The 12,471-nt window shown below is 39.2% G+C and overlaps 1 protein-coding gene across 1 annotated transcript; it reads right to left on the bottom strand.

The window, feature by feature from the left end:
- Nucleotides 1-4,939: 4,939 nt before the first annotated feature.
- Nucleotides 4,940-8,763, bottom strand: LOC137985164 (GFP-like fluorescent chromoprotein FP506). The gene is made up of 5 exons (XM_068832676.1): nt 8,665-8,763; nt 7,719-7,816; nt 6,607-6,831; nt 5,981-6,193; nt 4,940-5,148 (listed from the first exon to the last, which is right to left on the bottom strand). The coding sequence occupies exons 1-5, from the start codon at nt 8,680-8,682 to the stop codon at nt 5,016-5,018; spliced, it is 687 nt and encodes a 228-aa protein (XP_068688777.1). The 5' UTR covers nt 8,683-8,763; the 3' UTR covers nt 4,940-5,015.
- Nucleotides 8,764-12,471: the final 3,708 nt, after the last annotated feature.

Here is a 12,471-nt window from a genome sequence, read left to right as displayed (position 1 = left end):
GCCCTCTGCAACTGCCAAGTGTAGTTAACATTATTTTATATTCAAAATGATATCATCGTAACTTGCATTCGCGATTGCTTTCGCATATCTTCTCATCATCCATAAAATTTTGTTCACTGAATGAACAAAATGTCTCAGTCACAAGGCCTTGTGAAAAGTGAATCTGTCAGCAAGAAATGGATACGAAGAGAGTATTTGTTTCCCACAGTTAACAATATAGTTTTTAATTCGCCTGTGGGCAGGCTACAGTCTGCGAGGCAATCGCGAAGGTGAAATGCTTGGCTAAGAGCCTACTCGACGGATAATTTTGAATCTTGGAGTTTGATTTAATACACAGCTTTTGCCTTCATTTGTCATCAGTTGTGGATAGAAGAAACCTGTTAAGATCTTGAAGATTATTTACACTTTGATTTGTTTGACTGAATGAAATACATTAATACTGCACATTTACTTCCAACAATGCAACAAAGAAACGACATAACAATACTAGCAGGATTATTAGAGGGGAATGGTTATGAAACCCGACAAATTTCTTTGTTTTAGGTTTTTGTTCTCTTTTTTGGCCTTGACCGTGTACAAAACACAACAGTTGTTTACTCCGTACTGGGTAACTAAAGATTGTGCACGGTCGTGGACTTTTCAACCTAAATCTTGGCATCTTTGTTTGCTCCTTTGATGTTTGCCGAGCTTCAAAACCAGTCCCCTCTATTAACCATGCATGATACAACAGTCGAGAGAATGCTGGTGTGTAAAGCTTAGCTAGAGGATCATGACTAAAACACCACACGAGTACATACGGTTAACATACGAGTAACATACGAGTAACATACGGAACATACGGACACATACGAGTAACACACGACTAACATACGAGTAACATACGGATACATACGACTAACATACGGATACATACGAGTAAAAAAATACGAAAATATACGAGTAAAATTCATACCAGTAAATTTTTATGCAAAGTAACGACAACTTAAGTAAAATATTACGCATTACTTCCCCGACTAAGGAAAGTTTGCGTTACAAGAGCAAAGATATTTGATATTAATATCAAATATCTGGGGTCATGCCTGGTAATCTGATGTGCGCAAAAAAATAGCCTGTCGCGCAGTGGATGGTCTTCACGCGTTCGATCTTTACCGTGCACTGAACAGATTGAAGAGCGTAATACTGATTTACAGATGACACATTTGAGAAAGGAACCGTGATGTAGATGTAACTAACAGTGGTAAGTGAAGTGTTTTTGCTACCGCAGATGATACCCAGTTCGTCGGAGATTTTTTTTTTGTCAAAAGATACAATAATTTTATCATTTTGTAAGCAGTCTGTTGGAGCTTTTGATTTTTTTAGCTAAAGCGTGATTTTTCGCTAATAGTATGACCAAAGTTGTGCGAATAAACTTTCAACTTACAGGCGCTAATATTATCCTTTCGAAATGAGGAAGAAGACTGGATGCGAAATACTTGATAGTCAACCTATCTTACAGAGACTGTCACAACGTAAAATCTTAATGTCTATATATATAATTATATATATTTTTTGACTTTGAAGCGAAGAGTCAAAAACCATGCATCATTATAACCAATTATAACTTATAATTTTATTCAATATGGAATCCTGATACATTACGTTCCAGATTGCACCAGAGTGCATGTAAGAGTACCCAAATTTTCAAAATTTTCTGGGGGGGCATGCCTCCAGACCCCCCTAGAAAGTAGCGCGCTAACGCGCGCAGATTAGTACTCTTGTTCTGCCCCCACTTTCAAAAAATGCTGGATCCGCCCCTGCAAGTGGCATTTAATCGAAAACCAACCAATGCTGAGAGAGATATACAGAGAACCACCTCTCATCTCCTACAGGAGAGGAAAATCTCGAAAAGACATACTTGTTAGAGCTAAACTCTAAAGGTCAAAGACCTATTACATCACGAAACAGCGGGAGTCGTGTTTAGCCTGTCAACCACGTTTCAATATTTCTTGAATTGTTAAGAGCTTTTGACGGCTTTAATAGCTTTGTAATTCCTGATATCTCGATGCTTAAAATACATACCCCTTGGACCTCTGATATGAAGTGTGTGTGAGTGAGTGTGTGGATGCCACCCCCCTCAGATTTTGCAAATTTTGGAAAGGAGATTTACTCTGTTGCTGAAACTTTAAGCAGCTGTTCGTTTATTGCTTGCGGATTTTTTAATTTGTCAACTGTTCCCAAGATTTGACATTTTTAACATAATTCGTCTAGTTTCTCAACACGAAGTTACAAAATCGATACATTTTTACATGTACATGGTTACATTTAAGCTTTCTGGCTTGATTTCGCACTGCTTTTTTTGCCATTAAAAAAGGCAACTAGAGAGATGCCAACCTATGGAGATCTAAAATCTGGAGATTTTTTCCATCCGGTCTCTCCACCCCTCCCCCCTCGATCAACCTACCCACTCCCCCTCCCCTCCTCTCCTCTCCCCCCCCCCCCGCCCTAAACGCACCCACCCATCCCCCAGCAGCTCCTTCAGAATACAAGAATATTCTGCCACCATTGTGAATTTGCGGGAAAACAGGGTACTTATGTCAAGAATTTTTATTGGTGAATCGGAGATCCAATCAAACAATCGGTTATATGGCTATGATAGCTAAAGGAAGTCATTTTGTTTAGTTCTATTAACGTGTGTTTGAAACTCAGAGATGAAGAAATGCATTAAGAAACAATGAAACGAGTTTGAAAAAATCGATCTTTTTTAAACTTGGGGATGCAATTTGAGTCTAGAATGGAGAAACGTCTGTGAAAGGTTCAGAGTCGTTTTTATCCGGGAGATTTAATGACCCGTACGGGATACCGGGAGATCCGTTCCGTATCCGGGAGAGTTGGCATGTATGCAACTAAGGTGAAATAGTGAAATCAAGACGGCGGTTCTGATGACGTCATACGACGTCAGCGACGTCAGCAAAATATATTGTTTTACTGTGACTAAATTTAACGAAAGCCTTGGGGGGGGGGGGGGGGTCGACCAACATCCCCCCCTCAAACTGAACCGGGAACGTGTTTGCTGACGTGCAAAAATGCTTGCAAGGCTTATAATTAGAGCTTAGTTTATGAGAAAAACACTCGTATTACTCGTATGTATTGGTATGTATCCGTATGTTGGTCGAATGTATCCGTGTGTTAGTCGTATGTATCCGTATGTTACTCGTATGTTACTCGTATGTTAGTCGTATGTAGTCGTATGTTAGTCGTATGTATCCGTATGTTCCGTATGTTACTCGTATGTTACCCGTATGTACTCGTGTGGTGTTTTAGTCATGATCTAGCTAGAGCCGTATAGAAAATATCCTTATTACAGAAACAAAGAGATGAAGTCTTATCAAACACAATGATTAAAGAAATACATCAGCTTTGTAAAAATATCTAACTCTAATTAATATGTTTTTTAATGCCATTCCCGGCCATATGGGAAAGGGATTGCGCACTCCAATACAGTTTCAGTGTGAAGTCATCTCAGAAGGTCTCGATTGGTGGAGGCCCTGACTTGATCAGTCTATGCATTGGAAATTTAATCTTACAAGGTGTGCTGTGTTATTTCAGGGCACAGCTTCTTCACAGGTGTTATTGTTGGCCTTCAAGGATGACTTGTGACTTCACTTTAACTCTGTTTGTAGATACCGCACTCTTGACCTTCGCCACTGTTGTTTTTGTCCTTTAACGATCTGCATGATCTTAAAACTAAGTAGCTCCCCTTGACGTCCACGGTTGGGCTCCAGCGCTTAATTCAATTTTGTATGCAAGACACGTTTAGTCAAGACCAAGCAGAATATGAGTTTTCGGTACTCAATAATATCTATGTACTTCTATCAAAGTGTTAATCATAGCGCTCTTTGGAAAATAGACAAAATGGAGCTCTTTTTTTTTTTGTCAGCCTAACCAAGGTTAGCTTTTTAATGTCCAGGGGCTCAGACAACGCTTTATTAAACTTCACATTGCTCAAACAATGATTGGCATGTTCATTGTTTGGGCCAAACAAGGCGCAACGTCTGAAAACTTGGATATTACAAATCTCTTCAAGTCGCTTCAAATTTCGCGCGAATTTGCATAATTTTGATTGCAAGGGTTTATATGATATTTACACATTTAATTAGCGGTCGTTATAGGTCGATTCTGATCGCCATAAATCCAGAAATATAATCTCAATAGAAGTGCTTTTTGAGAACTACTCTTGCTATCCTTGAAGGATTTATAATGGTTCAAAGTGGGCAAAACTCCCCTTAGGGAATTCACTGTAATTTAAGTCGTGTTTGCCCCCCTCCCCACCCCAACTAATAGGGTGTCAGAAACCGTGAAAAGGTCTATTAGTTTCGGACTCGGAACACTCGTCGGACTCATCGTTCAATTGGGTCTTCAAGATTATCCAAACCAGATTTGCATCCGCAAACTATCATGTGTGATTGTCAATCTGGTTGCAGAGTGAACCAAACTTAATAGGCCATCAACAAATTCGAATTTCATGCATATATCGTCTCATACGATATCGAACGGTGTGAATCCACCAATTGTTTCCTTCCTGTGCCGTTTTAGTTTTCCCGATTGCGGATATTGAAAATAAGTTTCATCATCATCACGGGGACTTACTCATCAATCGTTTATCGATCATACTCAGGCTGGGAGTCAGTTAACAACGCCGCAGTATTTTGCTCAATTGTATTCTAAAAGGACAATTAACGTAAGAGCTTAGGGAACTTTTTAACATAAACAATGTAGTTTTCTTACTGTATCATACATTGAAGAACAAGTCAGTTTGTATTCGGGCGAACATGGCATACCTCTAAAGGGAATCTCGGCTGAAAAACAGTGATGTCATGAGGATCGGAAATTTGACATAAAATCTCACGAATTAATTAAGTGTCTTAAAGGACAACAATTCAGAGTAGATTATTTCAAATGTGCTTTATTTCTACTGGCCTGGTTCGAACAACATTGTTATCAGGGTATTACAATGAGCTTTCGAAGAATTTTCTCGGTCAAAAACAGCTTCCACATGCTTGAGCATGTTCTACCAGTTGCCAACTCTGCTTCGCATCGCTGAGGTCAGTCCTTGTGAGCTTATGTTGCACGAAATGAAAGCCTGGCATCTCTTTCGGCTCAGACTTTGCCCTGTGGAAAACCGTGAAAGAAGAATCACATCGTGGAATTTAAGAAGAAAGGAGGACGTAATAAGATAAGCTGGCATTTGGCGCTGCAATTGTAAATAGAACTGGTGAGAGGAGAATATGGCTTATAGGGTCATGCGAAACACTAAACCTTAAACTTGCCTGACAATCCCTTAGACAAGATCAAACCGATCGATGGTCTCTTGTGTTTCGTTTTATTGCTTTTGTTTTATGTAATTTTTTATTTTGTCAGTGGATTTTCCTTACAGCCAGAGAAGTCCCCTGATATTATTTATTAGTTATGTGGGGGAAGAACACTGAAAGGAGCTAATGAGAGATTTGTTTCCGTCCACCAACAAGGCGACGATCATGATGATGTAACGTGAAACTCGAGACCTGACATCCCAAGTTTAACGTCTATCGTACTGATCCAAGAAAAAGCAATTTTGGGTGACAATCGCAGAGTCGCATTTCGCCAAAGTCCTTCCTATGGACGTTTACTGATTTTACGGCACAGGAACGTACAAGAGATATCATAGAACTTTGAAATAACAAGTCGAAGAACCAATTGAATTTGTACCTTGATGCTCAAGTGGTTTACTGTTGGAATTTCAGAATACAACTACCACATGACTATTTTAAAAACCACGAAGCAATTTAGAAATTCATTTTTTGTGAACAAAATGGATACTGTTACCATAGTTCGACGTGTTGCACTATACCAAGCCGCTCTTAATTTCGAAGTGCTATATTCATAAATTCAGTGAAAGGGATTTCAAATGATGTTCGCTTACAAGAAAAGATTTCTATGTAACTACAAAACAAAAAAAACGTACTTGTGAACTGTGTGGAACTGACATTTGTAACGCCCACCATCCTTCAGAAGAAGGAACATGCTGACATCCCCATTCAGTATCCCCCCTTTACCAGGTGTCATTTTCTCGCAGGATGGCTCCCAATTAGTTGTCGCTTTTGTCATCACAGGTCCATCAGCAGGAAAGTTGACTCCAAGAAACTTGGACTCGTGAATAAAGCAGTTATTCTCAACACTGTCAAAGAAAATGATAATTGATCTGCATATTACAGAAACTATCGTAAATTAGCAATTTGTGGAGAATTTTTTTTTCTGGGTTTCTCGGCGGCAAGTTCATAAATTACTTATTGCAGTGTGATAACCTCTATCATCGATTATCTTTACTCCGCAGTTCAAATGTATGACATGTCATATATATTATGTCGATGGAAAATCGAAAGAGGTCAACAGTTCTGATCGGAGCACTACGGACAAACAAGAACACAAAAGAGACTTCCTGAACCACTAACTTGTCGGGATCAAGGTAGTATTTGACTTTGTGGCTATTTAACCATCAAAACCAATAGGTCAAGTATCAAATGAAGAAAACCAAAAGATTTCCATCTTCTGTTAAGATTTTAGAGCAAGTGCATGAGTGAAATTATGTACCTCAACTTTATATCTGCACTTGCTGTGCAAACTGCGCCATCTTCAAAGAGAAGAGACCTTTCCCATTTATATCCAGCAGGACATGAGTTCTTGAAATAGTCAACTATGTTGGAGGGGTATTTAGTGAAGCACCTGTTTCCGTACAAAAACACAGCCGACAATATGTCTACGGAGAATGGCAGTGGACCCCCTTCATCCACTTGCAGAGTAATAACCTGTTCCCCACTAAAAAAAAAGAACAAAATCGTGTTAACAAATGAAGGTAACCTAATTGAAAACCCAACTCAATGCAAAGAGGAAAGCTGTAAACTGGAAAAGAGAACCTGACATACGTATGCTACATAAATTAATTTACTGAGTCCAACTGAAGCAAGTTTTACTGCACATGAATTAACATAATAAATTTCGATTATTCAAAACTGGACTATGTTTCGCCAGGAGAAAATAATGCCAGAGGCTTGGTTTCGCTGAATTTTCCTAAAGTAACCGTTAGAAGGTTAATTGTACGTTATCACTTGAACCAAAAAGTATCTGGAAATCAAGGAAATGGGGGAATTAAAGAAAGCATACCATTTAACCAAGGAAATTATATTTACTTTGGACTTTCTCGGTGGCTGTCTTCGGTTGTGGTGATTCAGTATTAATTAAAGCCGTTTACACATTTTTTGTTGCATCCACCTTGCACTTGGTTAAAATAGTTTTCCTTTTCCTTCGTATTAAAGGGTTCGTAGTTATTGAGTAGGTGTAGAGGTTCTTAGCCCATCATCGCTTCCTAAATTGACGAATTAAGTCGTCTGGCGTCAGACAGAGTAAAATCAAAGTCTCACTCCTAGGAGGCAATCGGTTAAGAATCACTTCACTGCGAGCCTAGTTTATTGGCCTAGCTCCTACGAGTCTGCTTTTTCTCTGCGGTACAGCATCCGAACTAGTCATCGGAAGGTCGTACGTTCGACTCCTGCCGAGGAGTACTCGGATCTTTGCCGAGTATCTCCCAGTCAGCATCGAAAAATAAATCTTACTTCATGCCATCATCCTTTAACCTGCCGTAGGCAAATTGCGAAATTTGACACACAGAAGGTTGGTATGAGTTACAAAAATGTTGATGGACTTACTCGTAAGGCTTTCCAATGCCGTGGCCCGTGATCACAAAGGGATGCCCGGCAACATTCCCCTCCATGCGGTATTTCATCTCCATTTGAGGTTTTATACCCTGTATGCAAATAATGCAGAAAATTGTCACCAGGTGATCATTATTGCCGGATGGGTGATCAGCATCATACAACAGAGCAAGGCTCCAATTAATAGTCTGCAGTTGATAAGGACAAACCACAACACCGGGAATTCTATGCTCGACTCTTTGCAAATATATAGTGTGAGTTTTTAACGCCCCAAGAAGTCTATAAACAAGAAAGGACAGTGAGACGGCGCCTGAGGCTTATTGTACCTATTCGAGAAACCTTGAAAGCCTAACGATTTGCAAATATAAAGGCAGCAATTTTTCTTTAGTTATTTTAACACCCTGAGTGTTGGTCTGGCCGGGCTTTGAACCAACGCCCTCCTGCATCCTTGACCGATGCAGTGGGTGGTTGATGTTTAATGGAAACAATCGTAACCCCTCAAAAAATTGCTAGATTGTGACTAGACGAAAGCCGTATACAATTAATACCGACTGGTAAGTGAGGAAAACGAAGATCGAAGACCATTAACCTCTGGTAGGTTATTGAAGGTTCTTTGGCCTGGAAAAGCTTGAGAAGAGCCAACCTAATTTCACCATGGGCAGTACTGATCACTTTGAAAAACAGGAACGGAACCTTGGCTCTCCAGGTCTTTGGTTGGTACAAACTTCTTTGACATGTTTAATTCAGGAATAAAAAGAGTTTACTGTTCTGAGCTTAAATTTTTCTCTACGTGAAGTATCTTGCACGAGCCGTTGATTTCAATAAGCAAGTGAGGGCTTCAAAAATCGACAAAAATGTTCTCAGCATTTGAAGACTCGAATTGGTAAAGACCTATGCTATTAAATACCATCTCGCTAGTTCGAGTCGAGAATTCACTCACCTGCTTTGAATAAGCCATGTTGAAAACAGATCGCTTGATGCTTCAAAAGTGATACAAAAGTGGAGTAACTCTCTTGCAGTTCAGAGTGACGCTGCCCAAACTCAACTGAATGTATTGATAGGGTGGAGCCATTTTAAAGCCAAAGGGAACAAAGAATATGAACGTTGATTGGCTCAACTAAACAGGTTAATCTGGATCGTTACAGGTTCGTCTGGTTCTTGACTCAGTGGAAATATGGTTCAACTGACAAATCCACGTGATTTACACCAATGTAGTTTTCCAAAGACTTCATTAGATCTGTTACGTAATTCTGAGTCCTGAAGTCATGTAATAAATCATCCCCAGCTACTAGCAAATTTAATCGACTAGCAGTTTTTTATTCATTTTTTAAAAGTAAGTTACTTTGTTTCTCGCCTGATTCCCATAAACTTTCCAGGGCTAATTTCAACTGCAGACAAGATAGTAAATAAAAAGAGGTTTCCAACAAACAATTGGAATATCAATAGTCGTTGGTATTGTGTTTGAGCCGCATTAGCAATGATAAAGTCCATCTAGGTGCCCAATTTAAGGTTTGTTTAAAACATATTTCTACTTGATCTTTTGAACTCTATTCACATACACGAACGTCTCTTGCATAAAATACAATGCTCTCTTCATATCTATGCCTTGCTGACAGATTCACTTTTCACAAGGCTTCAGTTGTGCTCACACCGCGTGAGCGAATCCCAGGTCAAGTTGAGTCACGGAGTAAAAAAACACATTTCTGGCATCCTGAAACACTTATCAAACGCAATGATAGAAATTTTAAAAATATTCTAATTGTAATTAATTCATTTATTTAATGCAATTCCCGGGCATATGGGAAAATAATTGTGCGCTCCAATACAGGTTCAATGTGAATAGTAATCTCAATAGGTCTCGATTGGTGGAGGCCCTGACTTGGTCTATGCATGTAAAATTTCGTCTTTCAGGGTGTGCGATGTTACATTAAAAAGCACAGCTTCTTCACAGGTGTTTTTGTCGTTCTTCATGGATGGCTTGTGACTTCATTTTCAATCTGTTTGTAGATACCGCAGTCTTGACCTTTGTCAGTGCTGTTCTTGTCTTCGAATGATCTGCATGATCTCAGATCTCAAAACGTAATAGCTCCTTATGACATCCTCGGCGGGGCTCCACCGCTTAATTTAGTTTTAACCAAGGTTTGCTTTTCTAACCCTTAGGGCCTCAGATAGCACTTGATTGAACCTAACATTGCTCAAACAATGATTGGTATGCTGATTTTTTGGGCGAAACCTCTTTTTATAATGAAAAAGACCTTTTCACGGTTTCTGACAGTGAATGTATGGGATTTTGGCAGAATTTAACGTGACCGATTTAACTCCGCTACAAAGCAGCGGATTAAAAAAAAATCAAATAATTTTAATCATTTTATTAATATCATTCACTTAAAGGAAAACTAGATCACTGCACTAGGCGCAACGCATAAAAATATTGGATATTACAAATCTCTTCAAGTCGCCTTAAATTTCGCTGGAATTTGCATAATTTTGATTGCCAGGGTTAATATAGCCTGCGAACAGCTATTTTTCGGAGGCAGAGAAGCGACGACCGGAAATGCGTCTGCTGTTCGCAGGCTAGGGTTAATATGGAATTTACAAATTTTATTAACAGTCGTTATAGCTTGATTCTGATCGCCAAAGTTGCAGAAAATAATCTGAATAGAAGTGCTTTTTGAGAAGTGTTCTTGCTATCCTTAAAGGATTTATACGGCTTTAAAGCGGATAAATATTCCCATACCGTCATTCACCGTAATTTAAGCCGTGTTTGCCAAGTCAACCAATATGGCGTCAGACCCCGTGAAAATGTCTATTAGTCTCGGAACGCTCGTTGGAGTCATCATTTAATTGGGTCGTCAAAATTATCCAAACCAGATTTGCATCCGCAAACTATCATGTCTGTGAACCTTAACTTATGTAATATCAAAAAATATTCGTAATTCAGTATTCGAATTTCATGCATATATCGTCCCAAAGCATATGGAACACTGGAGCGGTATTGAAAAGCGCAATCCCTTTCCCATATGGCCAGGAATTGCATTTAAAAAACCGTATTAATTACAATTACATATTTCTACAAAGATGCTGTCAGTTCCATCATTGTATTTGTTAAGACTTCATCTCTACGTTCCTGTAATATATTTTTTTTTATACCATTACTTTTACACACTGTCTCAATCGTTCTATCATGTAGTATTATTATATCGTTTCCTTCTAACATTGTTGGAAGTAAATGATGTGCAGTATTTCATTTTGTCAAACAAATCAAGCTGTCAATAAGCTTCAAGATCTTAACAGATTTCTTCTATCTACAACTGATCACAAATGAAGGCAAAAGCTGTATCTTATTATCCTGCGAGTAGGCTCTCAGCCAAGCATTTCACGTTCGTGATTGCCCCGCAGAGATAGCCTGCCCACAGGCGAATCAAAGACTATAGTTTCAACTCAGGGAGACAAATACTCTCTTCATATCTATGTATTGATATCAAGAGAGTATTTGTCTCCCTGAGTTGCGCTCACACCACGTAAGCGAATCCCCCAACAATCAGGGTCTTAAAATAACTGAGAAGAATGTGCTGCCTATGTAATAACATCCACAAATGGTTAGACTTTCAAGTCTTCTCGGCTAAGTACGATAAACCGTAGGCCCCGTCTCACTAATATCTTTCATGTTCATAAGTTCCCTATGGGACGTTAAAGAACCCACACACTATTCTAGAAGAGTAGGGGATGAAGTTCCCAGAGTTGTGGCTGTCCTTCGTGAGAATATGGGTGGGTGGGTATAGCAGGTCCACATCAGCTGAACAGCTGCAAATACTTCAACCTGCTCGAGCAAATAAATAACAAACAAAGGGATTTCGCACTCCAATACAGTTTCAGTGTGAATAGTAATCTCAGTAGGTCTCGATTGTTGGAGGACCTTACATGGCCAGTTTGTGCATTGGAAATTTAGTCACACAGGGTGTGCGATGTTATATTGAAAAGCACAGCTTCTTCACAGGTGTTTTTGTTGTCCTTCAAGGATGACTTGAGACTTGATTTAACTCTGTTTGTAGATACCGCACTCTTGACCTTCGTCAAAGATGTTTTTGTCCTTGAATGATCAGTATGATCTCAAAACTAAATAGCCGTTTAATTAACGTCCACGGTTGAACTCTAGCGGTTAATTTTATGCAAGACGCGTTTGTTCATTGCAAGTTCAAAAGCAAGCAAAATATGATTTTTCGGTATTCAATAATATCTATGTACTTCTATCAAAGTGTAAACCATAGTGCTCTTTGGAAAATAGACAAAATAGAGCCCATTCTACTTTTGTCTGCCTAACCAGGGTTTGCTTTTTTAATCCCTAAGGGCTCAGACAGCTCTTCAACCCATTGATTCCTGAGGGTTCCCCATTGACGAGTAAAATCGTCTGGCGTTAGACAGAGTAAATTACTAAGTATGGCCAGTTTGGGTATCACAGGGTTAGCTAATGGGAAATAATTTTTCAGTGAGTGATTAATATTGCTCAAACAATGATTGGTATGTTGATTGTTTGGGCGAAACCTCTTTTTATAATGAAATAGACTTTTTCACGGTTTCTGACGCCATATTGGTTGGAGGGCAATACCGCACTCTTGACCTTCGTCAGCACAGTTGTTTTCCCTGAATGATCTGCATGATCTTAAATCTAAAGAGCTCCACTTGACGTCTACGGCTGGGCTCTAAAGCAAAATTTTATACAAGACGCGTTTGTTCATTGCAAGTTCAA

The sequence above is a fragment of the Montipora foliosa genome, chromosome 14, assembly GCF_036669935.1.
Source record: "Montipora foliosa isolate CH-2021 chromosome 14, ASM3666993v2, whole genome shotgun sequence".
Classification (NCBI taxonomy): Eukaryota; Metazoa; Cnidaria; class Anthozoa; order Scleractinia; family Acroporidae; genus Montipora; species Montipora foliosa.
The sequence above is the reverse complement of the archived record's forward strand: the minus strand, read 5'-3'. Positions and strand labels throughout refer to the sequence as shown.

Excerpts from the sequence above, each read along its gene's own strand:
- LOC137985164 (XM_068832676.1), bottom strand. Across the intron at positions 6,194-6,606 it reads AGTGCAGATATAAAGTTGAG|TGTTGAGAATAACTGCTTTA; the intron begins GTACATAATTTC and ends TTTCTTTGACAG. Across the intron at positions 5,149-5,980 it reads CAGTTCCACACAGTTCACAA|GGCAAAGTCTGAGCCGAAAG; the intron begins GTACGTTTTTTT and ends GGTTTTCCACAG.